The sequence below is a fragment of the Eretmochelys imbricata genome, chromosome 3 (genome assembly GCF_965152235.1).
Source record: "Eretmochelys imbricata isolate rEreImb1 chromosome 3, rEreImb1.hap1, whole genome shotgun sequence".
Classification (NCBI taxonomy): Eukaryota; Metazoa; Chordata; order Testudines; family Cheloniidae; genus Eretmochelys; species Eretmochelys imbricata.
This window is the reverse complement of record NC_135574.1, coordinates 128,822,832-128,839,795: the sequence shown is the minus strand read 5'-3', so window position 1 is coordinate 128,839,795 and position 16,964 is coordinate 128,822,832. Positions and strand designations below refer to the sequence as shown.

The 16,964-nt window shown below is 44.9% G+C and overlaps 1 protein-coding gene across 2 annotated transcripts; it reads right to left on the bottom strand.

Annotated features, from left to right (window-relative positions):
- Positions 1–120: 120 nt before the first annotated feature.
- C3H6orf120 (chromosome 3 C6orf120 homolog) lies at positions 121–9,968 on the bottom strand. 2 transcript variants are annotated; one of them, XM_077813354.1, is made up of 2 exons: positions 9,716–9,968; positions 121–1,817 (listed from the first exon to the last, which is right to left on the bottom strand). In XM_077813354.1, the coding sequence occupies exon 2, from the start codon at positions 1,778–1,780 to the stop codon at positions 1,205–1,207; it is 576 nt and encodes a 191-aa protein (XP_077669480.1). In that variant the 5' UTR covers positions 1,781–1,817; positions 9,716–9,968; the 3' UTR covers positions 121–1,204. The 2 variants fall into 2 exon arrangements, with proteins under 2 accessions (XP_077669480.1, XP_077669479.1); XM_077813353.1 differs by lacking the exon at positions 9,716–9,968 and adding an exon at positions 9,638–9,706.
- Between the last annotated feature and the right edge of the window lie 6,996 nt (positions 9,969–16,964).

Below are 16,964 nucleotides of genomic sequence, written 5' to 3'. Positions count from 1 at the left end.
TCAGTTTTATTCCCCATGATTCAATCAAAGCATTCAATTACTATAATCAGCGTTGCTTTAATTTAAAAAAAAGCCATGACTTTGAAGCTTGTAGGAGTAATACATAAAAATTTCAATGCATTGCCAGAAAATCCAGTCTCCTTTATTAAATCCTTATAACTGGAAAATAACTTGCACCCCAAAAGTTAAATGCATCTAATTTTCATAAAGATGCACCAAAAACCATATAGAGAATAGATGATACTATGGAAGTGGCACTAAAATTGTGGTTACACTTAAGAAAAGGGGTACATGGATGGAGAGAAACCTTTTCCTGATTATGATAATGCAGGCTGAGTTGCTTTTAATGAGCAGTGCAATATTGCTTATATATATATTTACAGATACAAAAATAGCTGAATAACTGATTCATTATAATTCTTTCCCTGACTAGAAAGATCAGCCTCTACCTTTAGAGAAAATAAAGAAGATGGCAAACTTGATTCAAGTCATGATTTTAAAAAGCGATTAAGTGATTTTGGGTGCTTCAGTTTAAATGCCCAATTTGATACCTTAGAGCAGATTGAAAAAAACCACTGAGTACCTACCCTTTGAAAAGTCAGGCTCCTTTAAATTGGATATAACTAGGCACCTAAAATCACTATTCACCTTAACGCTTGACTTTGATATTTCCTGGTCTTTGTTACACTGCTTTCAAGTTCCAATGACTGTCAGCATTTTAAAGTGCTATGTGCTAAAGATCTGTTCACACTGCAAAGAGATTAGAAAATTAGTTCTTTATTTTAAATTGGATGGGGTTGTTAAAACTGCACCTTTCAGATTTTACAACTTTTCTTTGTATAAAACTGTCACATTACTAGAAAATACAGTGAATTATCAAGATCCATTTTCTTATGCACCTGTTCAAAGTGATACATTTTAATAAGATTCCCTTTATTTATAATTCACTTTAACCCTGATTTATAAAGAAAACTATACAAATACTGTGCTTTCTGCTCATTTTACTTCTGGAAGGTGGGAAGGGGGCTTCAATACAAAATTAACTATGGCTTTGCTTTTCCCCTCCTTGGCATAGAAAAGGTAACCTGAATACCTCTTCAGGTAACTTTACAAAAAAGAGTACCAATATTCACAGCAAGCCATTCATGTTCAAAGTCATAGGCTACAAGTGCACTCTAGTCCAGTGTATGTCCAGTTGATTATTTTAAAAAAGAATTTCAAGTATTAATTTCAAAATTCCAATGAGTATAGTCCAAAAAATAGACTCCTCATCCTGAGATTGATCTTCTGCTGAATGAGTCCGCTTCTGGCTTGTCTCCATCTCTTCTGGGTTGTAGGAAGCCTCCGCAAATGGATAATCTACAATTGTTCTATCATAATATACTTTCATTTCAAACTCACTCTCCAAGTGAGAAGGATGACCATAGATTCCTATTCCCACTGGGCGGCGGAAGTGGGCTGGTACATAAACAACATCTTGACCACAAGTTACAGACTGTAACTCATACTCATCAAAACTGGGGTGAAGGGTCATATCAGATACATACAAATCTGCATCGCCTTTTAAACTCTGCATCTGAAGTACTATCTTCCCTTCATGATTTAGTCTCAAGTAGCTATAGTTTCCAGCTCCAATCTGACCTTGGACTACATGAAGAAGAATCCATTCATCAGGTACATCCTCTTCCTCAAAGCTATGACCCATAAGCAATGCTTGAGCTGCTAAAAGGATCACCAACATTTTCTTCCAATGTGCTGCCATAACTCTTATGTTTGACATTAAAGGAACTCTTCCAACATCATGTGTTGTAAATACCCTGTTAATACAGAAGAAATAACTCAGGTTTCAATGGTCCACTCTTGGAAAAGATCTCTTAAATTCCTGTCTTTAAAGTATCCAATTCCATTTCAAAACATTAGTCCTTATAAAATTAACTTAAGCGAAGTATATTCTTTGATACCTTATATGGGACCAAAAATGTAAATGTGCTAATGTGAGGTTTAATATACTTTAATTGGTTAACTAGATAAAAGCATAAACATAGTTTTAAGTAGCAATTGCTCAGCAAACGCATTAGCTTGCTGATGTGAACTGGGCAACTGTTACCTTATTTCAAATTAATAAACTTAACATGTAGGTGGGTGGAATTAGACCTTTTGTCAAAAATAAAGTAGTGATTTTACGGTTTGGAAAAAGTATTCAATTAAGTCCTTTGAGTTTGAAGAATCATAGAATATCAGGGTTGGTTGGGACCTGAGGAGGTCATCTAGTTCAATACCCTACTCAAAGCAGGACCAATCCCCAACTAAGTTATCCCAGCCAGGGCTTTGTCAAGCCTGACCTTAAAAACCTCTAAGGAAGGAGATTCCACCACCTCCCGAGATAACCCATTCCAGTGCTTCACCACCCTCCCAGTGAAAATGTTTTTCTTAATATCCAACCTAAACCTCCCCCACTGCAACTTGAGACCATTACTCCTTGTTCTGTCATCTGCTACTACTGAGAACAGCCTAGATCCATCCTCTTTGGAACCCCTTTTCAGGTAGCTGAAAGCAGCTATCAAATCCACTCCCATTCTTCTCTTCTGCAGACTAAATAAGCCCAGTTCCCTCAGCCTCTCCGTAAGTCATGTGCTCCAGCCCCCTAATCATTTTTGTTGCCTCCCCTAGACTCTCTCCAATTTTTTCACATTCTTCTTGTAGTGTATGGCCCAACACTGGACACAGTACTCCAGATGAAGCCTCATCAATGCCGAATAGAGGGGAACGATCACATCTCTCGATCTGCTGGCAATGCTCCTACTTATACAGCCCAAAATGCTGCTAGCCTTCTTGGCAACAGGGGCAGACTGTTGATTCATATTCAGCTTCACATCCACTGTAACCCCTAGGTCCTTTTCTGCAGAACTACTGCCTAGCCACTCGGTCCCTAGTCTGTAGCAGTACATGGGATTCTTCTGTCCTAAGTGCAGGACTCTGCACTTGTCCTTGTTGAACCTCATCAGATTTCTTTTGGCCCAATCCTCTGTTTTGTCTAGGTCCCTCTGTATCCTATCCCTACCCTCCACCTTTTACCGTCATCTGCAAACCTGCTGAGGGTGCAATCCACGCCAGGCAAATTAGTTGAAACTACCAGGCAAAATAGTTGAAACAATAGTAAAGAATAAAATTGTCAGACACATAGAAGAACATAAATTGTTGCACAAAAGTCAACATGGTTTCTGTAAAGGGAGATCATGTCTTACTAATCTATTAGAGTTCTTTGAGGGGATCAACAAACGTGGACAAGGGGGATCCAGTGGACATAGTGTACTTAGATTTCCAGAAAGCCTTTGATAAGGTCCCTCACCAAAGGCTCTTATGTAAATAAAGTTGTCATGGGATAAGAGGGAAGATACTTTCATGGACTGAGTTAAAAGACAGGGAACAAAGGATAGCAATAAATGGCAAATTTTCAGAATGGAGAGAGGTAACTAGTGGTGTTTCGCAAGGGTCAGTCCTAGGACCAATCCTATTCAACTTATTCATAAATGATCTGGAGAAAGGGGTAAACAGTGAGGTAGCAAAGTTTGCAGATGATACTAAACTGCTCAAGATAGTTAAGACGAAAGCAGACTGTGAAGAACTTCAAAAAGATCTCACAAAACTAAGTGATTGGGCAACAAAATGAAATTTAATGTGGATAAATGTAAAGTAATGCACATTGGAAAAAATAGCCCCAACTATACATACAATAGGATGGGGGCTAATTTAGCTACTACTAATCAGGAGAAATATCTTGGAGTCATCGTGGATAGTTCTCTGAAGACATCCATGCAGTGTGCAGCAGCAGTCAAAAAAGCAAACGGGATGTTAAGAACCATTAAAAAAGGGATAGAGAATAAGATGGAGAATATCTTATTGCCTTTATATAAATCCATAGTATGCCCACATATTGAATACTGTGTACAGATGCGGTCCCCTCAACTCAAAAAAGATATACTGGCATTAGAAAAGGTCCAGAAAAGAGCAACTAAAAGGATTAGGGGTTTGGAACGGGTCCCATATGAGGAGAGATTAAAGAGGCTAGGACTTTTCAGCTTGGAAAAGAGGAAACTAAAGGGGGGATATGATTGAGGTACATAACTTTTCCTTATTCACTTTCTCCACACCACTCATGATTTTATTTACTTGCTCCCATAATATAAGAACGAGGGGCCACCAAATGAAATTAATGAGAAGCAGGTTTAAAACAAATAAAAGGAAGTTCTTCTTCACTCAGTGCACAGTCAACCTGTGGAACTCCTTGCCTCAGGAGCTTGTGAAGGCTAGGACTATAACAGGGTTTAAAAGAGAACTGGATAAATTCATGGAGGTTAAGTCCATTAATGGCTATTAGCCAGGATGGGTAAGGAATGGTGTCCCTAGCCTCTGTTTGTCAGAGGGTGGAGAGGGATGGCAGGAGAGAGATCATTAGATCATTACCTGTTAGGTTCACTCCCCCTAGGGCACCTGGCATTGGCCACTGTCAGTAGACAGGATACTGGGCTGGATGGACCTTTGATCTGACCCAGTATGGCCATTCTTATGTTCTTATCCTCCAGATCATTAATGAAAATATTGAACAAAACCGGCCCTAGGACGGACCCTTGGGGCACTCTGCTTGATACTGGCTGCCAACTAGACATGGAGCCATTGATCACTACCCACTGAGCCTGATGATCTAGCCAGCTTTCTATCCACCTTATAGTCCATTCATCCAGCCTATACTTCTTTAACTTGCTGGCAAGAAAACTGTGGGAGACCGTATCAAAAGCTTTGCTAAAGTCAAGGAATAACACGTCCACTGCTTTCCCCTCATCCAAAGAGCCAGTTATCTCATCATAGAAGACAATTAGGTTAGTCAGGCATGACTTTCCCTTGGTAAATCAATATTGACTATTCCTGAAAAAAGAAAAGGAGTACTTGTGGCACCTTAGAGACTAACCAATTTATTTGAGCATGAGCTTTCGTGAGCTACAGCTCACTTCATCGGATGCATACCGTGGAAACTGCAGGAGACTTTATATATACACAGAGAATATGAAACAATACCTCCCCCCACCCCACTGTCCTGCTGGTAATAGCTTATCTAAAGTGATCATCAGGTTAGGCCATTTCCAGCACAAATCCACCTGACTATTCCTGATCACTTTCCTCTCCTCGAAGTGCTTCAAAATGGATTCCTTGAGGACCTGCTCCATGATTTTTCCAGGGACTGAGGTGAGGCTGACTGGCCTGTAGTTCCCCAGATCCTCCTTCTCCCCTTTTTTAAAGATGGGCACTACATTAGCCTTTTTCCAGTCACCCGGGACCTCCCCCGATCGCCATGAGTTTTCAAAGATAATGGCCAATGGCTCTGCAATCACATCCGCCAACTCCTTTAGCACCCTTGGATGTAGTGCATCTGGCCCCATGGACTTGTGACTCTTCCAGCTTTTCTAAATAGTCCTGAACCACTTCTTACTCCACAGAGAGCTGATCACCTCCTCCCCATACTGTGCTGCCCAGTGCAGTAGTCTGGGAGCTAACCTTGTTCGTGAAGACAGAGGCAAAAAAAGCATTGAGTACATTAGCTTTTTCCACATCCTCTGTCACTAGGTTGCCTCCCCCATTCAGTAAGGGGCCCACACTTTCCCTGACCTTCTTCTTGTTGCTAACATACCTGTAGAAACCATTCTTGTTACTCTTAACATCTCTTGCTAGTTGCAACTCCAGTTGTGATTTGGCCTTCCTGATTTCACTCCTGCATGCCTGAGCAATATTTTTATACTCCTCCTTGGTAATTTGTCCAAGCTTCCACTTCTTGTAAGCTTCTTTTTTGTGTTCAAGATCAGCAAGGATTTCACAGTTAAGCCAAACTGGTCACCTGCCATATTTACTATTCTTTCTACACATCGGGATGGTTTGTTCCTGCAACCTCACTAAGGCTTCTTTAAAATTCAGCCAGCTCTCCTTGACTCCTTTCCCCCTCATGTTATTCTTCCAGGGGATCCTGCCCTCAGTTCCCTGAGGGAGTCAAAGTCTGCTTTTCTGAAGTTCAGGGTCCGTATTCTGCTGCTCTCCTTTCTTCCTTTTGTCAGGATCCTGAACTCGACCATCTCATGATCACTGCCTCCCAGGTTCCCATCCACTTTTGCTTCCCCTACTAATTCTTCCCTGTTTGTGAGGAGCAGGTCAAGAAGAGCTCTGCCCCAAGTTGCTTCCTTCAGCATCTGCACCAGGAAATTGTCCCCTACACTTTCCAAAAACTTCCTGGATTGTCTGTGCACTTCTGTATTGCTCTCCCAGCAGATATCGGGGTGATTGAAGTCCCCTAGGAGAACCAGGGCCTGTGATCTAGTAACTTCTGTTAGTTGCCTGAAGAAAGCCTCGTCCACCTCATCCCCCTGGTCTGGTGGTCTATAGCAGACTCCCATCACCCTTGTTGGTCACACTTCTAAACTTAATCCTGAGACTCCCAGGTTTTTCTGCAGTTTCATACTGGAGCCCTGAGCAGTCATACTGCTCTTATATACAATGCAACTCCCCCACTTCATGAGCAGTTTATATACATCCATGTCAGTACTCCTGTCATGTGAGTTATTCCACCAAGTCTCTGTTATTCCAATCACATCATAATTCCTTGACTGCCAGGACTTCCAGTTCTTCCTGCTCGTTTCCCAGGCTTCTTGCATTTGTGTATAGGCACTTAAGATAACTCGCTGATCGTCCTGCTTTCTCAGTATGAGGCAGGAGTCCTCCCCTCTTGCACTCTCCTGCTTATGCTTCCTCCTGGTATCCCACTTCCCCACTTACCTCAGGGCTTTGGTCTCCTTCCCCCGGTCAGCCTAGTTTAAAGCCCTCCTCAATAGGTTAGCCAGCCTGCTTAACATAGTTTGTATTAGAATAATTTTTGGCATGTGTCATCTAGTTTTTCATCTAGTTTTAGTAGCATACTGAGGTACAGATCTGGATTTGTGTACAGAAGTATATTCGGGGACCCCTGTATATTGAGAAATATGACTGATTATATATTTAAGTAAGCAAGTTAGTGGCTCTATCAAAACATATAAACACAGTTTCAGAAAACATGAAGTTATCCAAAGAAGTGTAAAAACTGTTAATATAACAGCTCGTTTGTGTATGTAAGTGAAATTCAAAAGTATGTTTCTCGAAACAAATCCTGTCATATTGAATGTGAAAAGGCCATGTACAAAATGTGTGCAAAGAGGCAACATTTCAGTTCCAAGTACCATGCCTGGTTTCAGAATATAAAGTTGACCATATCAAATCCTTTTGCATTTAAAATTAAATTAAGTATTCTAAATCTAGTAAGAGTGTCATGTTTCAGCCCAAAATAAGTTTGTCACCACTCTTGATTTAGAATTTTTATTGCCTCCATAAAAAGAAAACTGTACAACAGTTATAATTGAATATTAATGTAAGCAGTTATTTGCATTACAGTAGCACCCAAAATGGAGTAGGTGCTTTCCACTCATAAATGACAGAGTCCCTGCCTTCAAGAGATTTCAATCAAAGTTCTTATACAAATTTCACCTAGCTTTCTATAATTAAACATAAGTAAACAGTCAGGCTGGAAGGGCTTATCGAGTGGGATCCCGCAGGGATCAGTTCTGGGTCTGATTCTATTCAATATCTTAATCAGTGATTTAGATAATGGCAGAGAGATTACACTTATAAAGTTTGCGAATGACACCAAGCTGGGAGGGATTGTAAATGCTTTGGAGGATAGGATTAAAATTCAAAATGATCTGGACAAAGTGATGAAATGGTCTGAAGTAAATAGGATGAAATTCAATAAGGACAAATGCAAAGTACTCCACTTAGGAAGGAACAGTCAGTTGCATGCATACAAAATGGGAAATGACTGCCTAGGAAGGAGTACTGTGGAAAGGGATCTGGAGGTCATAGTGGATCACAAGCTAAATATGAGTCAACAGTGTAACACTGTTGCAAAAATAAACATATTCTGGGATGCATTAGCAAAAATGTTGTAAGCAAGACACAAGAAGTAATCCTGCTCTATGTCATGCTGATTAGGCCTCAACTGGAGTATTGTGTCCAGTTCTGGGGGCCACATTTTAGGAAAAATGTGGACAAATTGGAGAAAGTCCAGAGAAGAGCAACAAAAATGATTAAAGGTCTAGAAAACAGGATCTATGAGGGAAGACTGAAAAAAAATTGTTTATTCTGGAGAAGAAAACACAGAGGGGACATGATAACAGTTTAAGTACATAAAAGGTTGTTACAAGGAGAAAGGAGAAAAATTGTTCTTCTTAGGCTCAGAAGCTAGGACAAAAGGCAATGGACTTAAAATGCAGCAAGGGCAGTTCAGATTGGACATTAGGAAAAACTTCCTGTCAGAGAGGTTAAGCACCCAGAATAAATTGCCTAGGGAGATTGTGGAATCTCCATCACTGTCTAACCTGCTCTTAAAAATCTCCAAACACCTATCAGGGATGGTCTAGAAATAATACATAGTCCTGCCATGAGTGCAGAGAACTGGCACAGATGACTTCTTGAGGTCCCTTCCGGTCCCATGATTCTATGATTTATATAGCCTTATAACTTGCGGAATGTTCTTCCCTAAAGACTTTTGTAATCTAAGGCCACAATTCTGCAAAGGTACATGAGGGAAAAGAGCAAAAGGTGGCACTTGAGTGATGAGGCAGACAGTGGATTTGTGAAAAGTGATAAAGGACGGAATGTTTTAGGCAGACACTTCATGCATTGAGTACCGTATCCATTTTAATTTGAGGAAGCAGTGGGACGTCCATGAGAAGATGAAACAGGAACAGATGGAGAAGTGAATGAGAGTATTAAGAGACCCTAGGAACAAGTGAGACTGCGCTGAGGGGGGTCGCTGATGGGAGGATGAAACAAAAGATTGCAGAGGGGAGGAAGCCAAAGACGCCTCCCCCAGGGAACATACATTGGGCTAGGAGGAATGGGACCTACCCTGACTAACCCCGAAGAAGTAGGCAGCAGCCTAGGAAAGGCCAGAGGAAGCCAGGGTCACAGGGCGATATAAAAGCTTGACCTGGCGAGTGATCCCTGAAGCAATGAAACAGTGACGATGCCAAGGACACACCAGCTCTGCTCCGAAAACAAACGCTTTCAGAGCGGGAGAACCTGCTCTCCGCTTAGCCCACAGGCGCTCCCGGGGATGACGGAAGAGAGGAACAAAACACAGGACTGCCCCTGGGTTGCTCCTCGCTTGCATGACCTCGTCCTGCAGCTCTCGGCACACGCTGACCAGGGCCACGTTTCTCCCCAGACCCGGGCACCCCGGCAGGGCACTTGTCTCCCACACCTCACACGCGCGGAGCGCGCTCGCTGCTGTGTCCGTCGCCCCCGAGCCTTCCCGGGAACCCGCCCGATGCCGCCAGGCTTCGGCGACCCCCCGGCGCAGCCTCTAAGCCAGGGCTGGGATCGCGGCGGAGCCTACGGGCCCCGCCCGTTCCCGGAGCAGCGGCGATGGCTGGTGGGTCAGTCTCCCGCCTGGACACCAGGCCCCGGGGGCCGCCACGGACAGGCGCCAGGCCCAGCCCCGCTCGCTGCCTTGGCCCGGCTGGTGACAGCGGCGCTCACAGGCGCGACCCCTCCCGCGGCTTACAGGGCACCGGCCTCCCGAGGAAACAGCTTGAGCCCCGCGGTGGGAGGGACGGCGGCTCCCCGCGCTCTCCCCGCTCACCCCCAGGCCGAGCAGCTCCACCCGCTCCGCCGCCGCCAGCCACGGCGCCGTGCTCCGCGGCTGAGACTGAGCCAGGCCGCGGGCCTCCTGCTCTCGCGAGTCTGTGTCCAAGGGAGGGCGGTCGCGGGGGGAGGCGGTGTTCTGTTTACCCGCCTCCAGGCGTCCCCATGACAACCAGGTGCCGTGAGATCGCGGCCGCTGTTCCGGGCAGCTGGCGCCCTCCCCGCTGCAGACGGGTGCTCAGCTGGTTGTGGCCCGGAAGGACAGGTGGCCCCCGGGGAGGAGGGGCAGCCCCGCCGCGCCGCGCCGCATCGCCCCCGCCCGACCGGCGCCGGGATGGTGCTCCCCGTCCAGCCCCTGTGGCCGAGCTGGCCTGGCACAGCAAGACCTTCCGCCCCTGGAGCTCCCCCGCAGCCTTGTGCTGCGTCCGGGCCCCTCCCCTCTGAGCCGGCCCCCGGGCTTCCCCTCGCCCCTCTCAGAGCCAAACCCCGGGTCAGTCCTATCCCCAGGGGCACGAGGGCATGCCACTGATGTCAATGGAATTATTATTGATTTCCTCCAGTGTAACTGAGAGATGAATGAGGCCTCAGATTATTTGTTTTCAACATATATAAATATTAGGTGTAATTTTATCATCCTTAGACATTAGCTAGTCCTTGAGGATGAACTGTCTACAGCAGGTTTCAGAGTAACAGCCGTGTTAGTCTGTATTCGCAAAAAGAAAAGGAGTACTTGTGGCACCTTAGAGACTAACCAATTTATTTGCGCATAAGCTTTCCTGAGCTACAGCATGCATCCGATGAAGTGAGCTGTAGCTCACGAAAGCTTATGCTCAAATAAATTGGTTAGTCTCTAAGGTGCCACAAGTACTCCTTTTCTTTTTGCTGTCTACATCAGTATGCAGGCACAAAACCATGCATTCCTGGCAGATCACAACTCACATACTGTTCCAGTTTGATAGTATAACATTAATAGTGTAAAAATGGTCACATTTTTAGGTTTGATACAAGTGGTTTTAGTTAAAAATATTTGTCCTTTGTTATTTCAATTTTAATGTAGATAATCAAATTGAGAAAATTAAATTAGATATGTAAGAACATAATGTCTAGAATACTTAGCAGCTTCTTATTAGATACTAAGTGGTCTGCTAAAAGAATTACCAGTTTTATTAAAGAATTTGCATTTCTCAATTCATTTGACACAAAGTGAGAGTCATCTTGTTTAGATTATTTTCATAGTTTTTCAGTAAGGCATCAGACATTTAAAATGGACTAAAGTCAGTTAAGTGAATAAATGTTACATAAATAAAGACTTTAAATATATTTTTTGCTCTGTATCCAAATAAAGGTGAAAAAATCTGTTAGTCATCTTCCTGAACACTAAAGATCACAGAGTTGATGTAGCAAAGCATAAATATGTTTAAAATATATGCTGTAAATAAGTAAGGATATGAAGCCTCTCACCTGTAGATCACCTGTTTACAACCAATTCTTTTTTCCATCTGATGACTTTTTGGTCACCTGTGAGATGTGAGTCAATCTCAGTTCAGTTCAGAGTGACTGCTGCCCACATCATAAAAAGAGAGATCATTACACAATTGGCACAATTCAGCGCTCTTGATAGCAGTCCCAGCAGAAATGGACCTGGAGACTAAACTGTGCTTGTAATCCCTACAGTCAGTCCTTCCAGTTCAGGATGGAGCGATATCGATGGAGCGGCATAGGGAAGCTTGCCCTGCCAATGTCAGCACTGCACCTTCATTGTGGGTGAATAGAAGACTTTGGTTGCCAGGGTTGTCAAACAAACATCTTTCATGAGCACTAAATGAATTATGTGCTTGTTTTAATGTAAACACCTTTTCACATCTGCAATAATTAATTATATTGGGTCAGATCCTCAGCTGGTGTAGATCCTTTAAGACAATGGAGTAACTCCAGTTTACACCAGCTGAGGATCTGGCCCATTATCTCAATGGTATAATTAAAATAACTATTTCAGAGAATAATCTAATAAAATGTTAACTATGATCTTGCTATTGCTCCATTATATTATTGATACCTGTATTCCTTCTAAAATTTCCCTATCTCCCTCATCATCATGAATAGGTCGGAATATGAACAAGAGGCTGCTAGGGAGCTCTCTAACACCACATTCTACAAGCCATTACCCTCTGATCCTACTGAGGGTTATGAAAAGAAACTACACTATCTGCTCAAGAAACTCCCTGAAAAAGCACAAGAACAAATCTGCACAGACACACTCCTAGAACCCCGACCAGGGGTATTCTATCTGCTACCCAAGATCCATAAACCTGGAAATCCTGAACACCTCAACATCTCAGGCACTGGCACCCTGACAGCAGGATTGTCTGGCTATGTGGAATCTCTCCTCAGGCCCTACGCTACCAGCACTCCTAGCTATCTTTGAGACACCACTGACTTCCTGAGGAAACTACAATCCATCAGTGATCTTCCAGAAAACACCATCCTGGCCACTATGGATGTAGAAGCTCTCTATACCAACATTCCACAAAAAGATGGACTACAAACCATCAGGAACAGTATCCCCAATAATGTCACGGCAAACCTGGTGGCTGAACTTTGTGACTTTGTCCTCATCCATAACTATTTCATATTTGGGAACAATGTATATCTTCAAGTCAGCGGCACTGCTATGGGTACTCACATGGCCCCACAGTATGCCAACATTTTTATGGCCGACTTAGAACAACGCTTCCTCAGCTCTCATCCCCTAACGCCCCTACTCTACTTGTGTTACATTGATGACATCTTCATCATCTGGACCCATGGAAAAGAAGCCCTTGAGGAATTCCACCATGATTTCAACAATTTCCATCCCACCATCAACCTCAGCCTGGACCAGTCCACAGAAGAGATCCACTTCCTGGACACTACAGTGCTAATAAGCGATGGTCACATAAACACCACCCTTTACCGTAAACCTACTGACCGCTATGCTTACCTACATGCCTCCAGCTTTCATCCAGACCACACTATACGATCCATTGTCTATAGCCAAGTCTAACATACAACCGCATTTGCGCCAACCCCTCAGACAGAGAAAAACACCTACAAGATCTCTATCAAGTGTTCTTACTACTACAATACCCACCTGGTGAAGTGAAGAAACGGATTGACAGAGCCAGACGACTACCCAGAAGTCACCTACTACAGGACAGGCCCAACAAAGAAAATAACACTAGCAGTCACCTTCAGCCCCCAACTAAAACCTCTCCAGCGCATCATCAAGGATCTACAACCTATCCTGAAGGACGATCCCTCACTCTCACAGATCTCGGGAGACAGGCCAGTCCTCGCTTACAGAGAGCCCCCCAACCTGAAGCAAATACTCACCGGCAACCACACAACACTAAGCCAGGAACCAAACCCTGCAATAAGCCCCAGTGCCAACTCTGTCCGCTTATCTATTCAGGGGACACCATCATAGGACCTAATCACATCAGCCATACTATCAGAGGCTCGTTCACCTGCACATCTACCAATGTGATATATGCCATCATGTGCCAGCAATGCCCCTCTGCCATGTACATTGGTCAAACTGGACAGTCTCTACGTAAAAGAATAAATGGACACAAATCAGATGTCAAGAATTATAACATTCAAAAACCAGTCAGAGAACACTTCAATCTCTCTGGTCACTCGATTACAGACCTAAAAGTCGCAACACTACAACAAAAAAACTTCAAAAACAGACTCCAACGAGAAACTGCTGAACTGGAATTAATTTGCAAACTGGACACCATCAAATTAGGCTTGAATAAAGACTGGGAGTGGATGTGTCATTACACAAAGTAAAACTATTTCCCCATGCTTATTTTTTCCCCCGCTACTGTTACTCACAGTAACAGATCTCTTTTCATGATGAAGACCTGAGTCCAGCTGAACTTCCACTACTTTCCAACTCCATCCAAACCTTCTGTTTCTAGGAGCCACCCTCGCTGCTGCCGCAGTGTGTTTTTTTAAAATGTATAGAATGGGGTAGTGAGGGAGGAGTTCAAAGAAGAGTGGCCTCATCCAAGGTTGACAATAATGTTTCCCCACTACGGGACAGTTCCTAAAAATTACTTTGGGTTTGCAATACCCACTGAAATCAATGGAAGTTGTAGATGCTCAGCACCTCAGGAATAGGTCCAAATGGTCTGATCTAAAGTCCATTAAAATCAATGGAAAGACTCCCATTGACTTCACTGGGCTGTGGATCAATTTCTCAGTGATTAAGTTAAATGATATCATAGTGAAGGCTACAATTTAGTCATGGATATTTTTAGTAAAAGTCATGGACAGGTCACGGGCAATAACCAAAAAGTCTCGGGTTGGTGACCTGTCCATGATTTTTACTAAAAATACCCCTAACTAAATCTTTGGTGCTGGGGGGTGGGAGGGGGCACTTCCAGGGATGCTGGTGATCCTAGGGGGAGCACTCCAAATCTGGACCCACTGCTGTTTGGGTGGGATGGGGGGTGATCTGGGGCCCTCCTGCAGCTGCTGCTGGGGAGGGGGCAGCCCAGTGTCCCACCTCCATCTCTGCTGCTCCAGGCGAGGGGTGGTGGACCGGGCCCTGCCGCTGCTGTAGGTGTGTGCGACCTGGGGTCCTCTGGCTGCTACTGCTGCTCTGGACGGGAGGTGGCCCAGGGCCCTGCTGCCGCTGCTGGGGGAGGGGGCTCAGCCCAGGGCACCGCTGCTGCTCCCAGACCCCAGCTCCGGAGCAGTGCCTGGGACCAGCTGCCTGGGGTCACCCAAGCAGCAGCCAGTCCAGCTGGCCCTGGAGCCACCCCACCTGCTCCAGTAGCCTTGGGGTCAGCCACACCAGCCAAGGTGTCAAGGTTCCACATGTGAGGACCTGCATGAAAGACCCCCTAAGCTTATTCTTACCAGCTTAGGTTAAAAGCTGCCACCACCAAAGTGTTACACAAAGAACAGGGGAAGTGCCCACTTGGAAACATCTCCCCCACAAAATATCCCCCCAAGCCCTACACCCCCTTTCCTGGGGAAGGCTTGATAAAAATCCTCACCAATTTGCACAGGTGAATACAGACACAAACCCTTGGATCTTAAGAACAATGAAAAAGCAATCAGGTTCTTAAAAGAAGAATTTTAATTAAAGAAAAAGTAAAAGAATCACCTCTGTAAAATCAGGATGGTAAATACCTTTCAGGGTAATCAGATTCAAAACATAGAGAATCCCTCTAGGCAAACCCTTAAGTTACAAAAAGACACAAAAACAGGAATATACATTCCATTCAGCACAACTTATTTTATCAGCCATTTAAATAAAACAGAATCTAACGCATATCTAACTAGATTGCTTACTACCTCTTTACAGGAGTTCTGACCTGCATTCCTGCTCTGGTCCTGGCAAAAGCATCACACAGACAGAGAGAGCCTTTGTTTCCCCTCCCCCTCCAGCTTTGAAAGTATCTTGTTTCCTCATTGGTCATTTTCGTCAGTTACAGCCGATGAAGTGAGCTGTAGCTCATGAAAACTTATGCTCAAATAAATTTGTTAGTCTCTAAGGTGCCACAAGTACTCCTTTTCTTTTTGCCGATACAGACTAACCTGGCTGCTACTCTGAAACCTAACTATGTCAGCGTCTATCTACAGCGTGATCCTGCCAATGTCAGTGCCGTACTACACCAACATAATAACTCCACCTCCATGAGAGGCATAGGGTTTTTGTCAGTGTAGTCAGGGCAACGCAGTGTGTGTAGACACTGTCAGCTGCTGGCTGTCCTGTCAATTTCACAGCTTCAGTGGAGACATGCATCCCCAGCCAGGCCGCTGCTTAGTCTCTACTCCAAGCTGGGCTGCTGTCTGGACTCCCCACTGGGAGCTCTGCTGCCCCCTGGGTCCTGGCTCCCTACTGGGAGCACAGCAGCTGACTGGAGCCTGTCAGGAGGCGAGAAGTCCTGCACAACTTCCCCACCACTCCTCGCTGGGAGTGGGGAGGCGAGAAACCAGCAGTCCCCCACACTGCCCCTCTTCAGTCAATGGAAGCACTTCTGGTGAGGATGTGCACCACCAACGGAGGAGGAGTAGTGTGGAGTGTAAGTCAAACCAACATAGCTCCATTTAAGATTGTAGCGTAGACATGCCTTTCGTTTCCCAGACCTGAAGAAGAGCTCTGTGCAAGCTCGAAAGTTTCTCTCTCTCTCACCAACAGCAGTTGGTCCAATACATATTATCTCATCCACCTTGCCCCTCTTACTGAGACAGTCATTAAGGATCATCAATAATGCAATAAGCCTTCCCCTAGAACAAATGGATTGCTACACCCTAGGTAAAACCAGTTTTTTGAGTGTGAACTCCAGATAAGTCATAACCAAGCAATAGACCACCTGATGGCAGATCTTGATCACCTGAGCAGGGTCTTTTGAGGTTGACCAGGAGAATCAGAGGACAGAAGGGTAGGGAAATATAAGTTATAAAAGGACCAGGTCTGGTCTGAGCATGAGCAGTGCTCTCACTGTCAAAACAGAAAGAGAAGACTGAACTTGAGCCTCAGGAGAGGGGACCCGGAGACCCTTGAATACACTGACTAAATCCCAGTGAATGCTTAGGGATGGTGAGAAAACTATGGCTCTGAACCAAATACAGGTGTTTCTCATTTTGCATGGATCTGTATATCTCTTGTGGAGGCTAAAGAAATTAATGGCTAGTTTAGCAATCCTTCTGCAAAGTTTGTGTCTTCTTTGCTTCAAGAACCACATGTCCCTGAACGATAAACTGTGAATCAGAGCAACACCCAAAGGGTGGAGCTCTGGGAAAGGCACAATTAATCTACTGGGGAGTCTTGTGGGGTTCAGGACTGGTCTTGGGGCTAAGGCCAAAGGAAGAGACAGTGAGGGGAGCATACCCAGACCGACGGGAATTAAGAGCACAGGGCTCCACTGAGTTCAAACATAGGAGCCTGCTGAGTGCCCAGCAAAGGGCAGCTAGAGCAGCTGTGTGGTGCGCTATTGGCGATAGGCTGTGGAGTGCATAACCGTGCATTGCGTGTTGCTGTACAGCTGTGGGGTATGTGGCTGTTGTCTGGAGGTCGGTGGGGTGTGTGGGTGCTGTAGCCATAGGGCTGACCCTCCTGCTTTCCGCCCCACATCCGTCCCCATCGAGGGGCAGGCGGCCCTGCCCCGGGCGTGGCCCCGCCCCACGGGCCTGTGCCCTCCCGCTACACCTGGCAGGGGGCCGGGAAAAGGCGGAGGGGTTCCGCG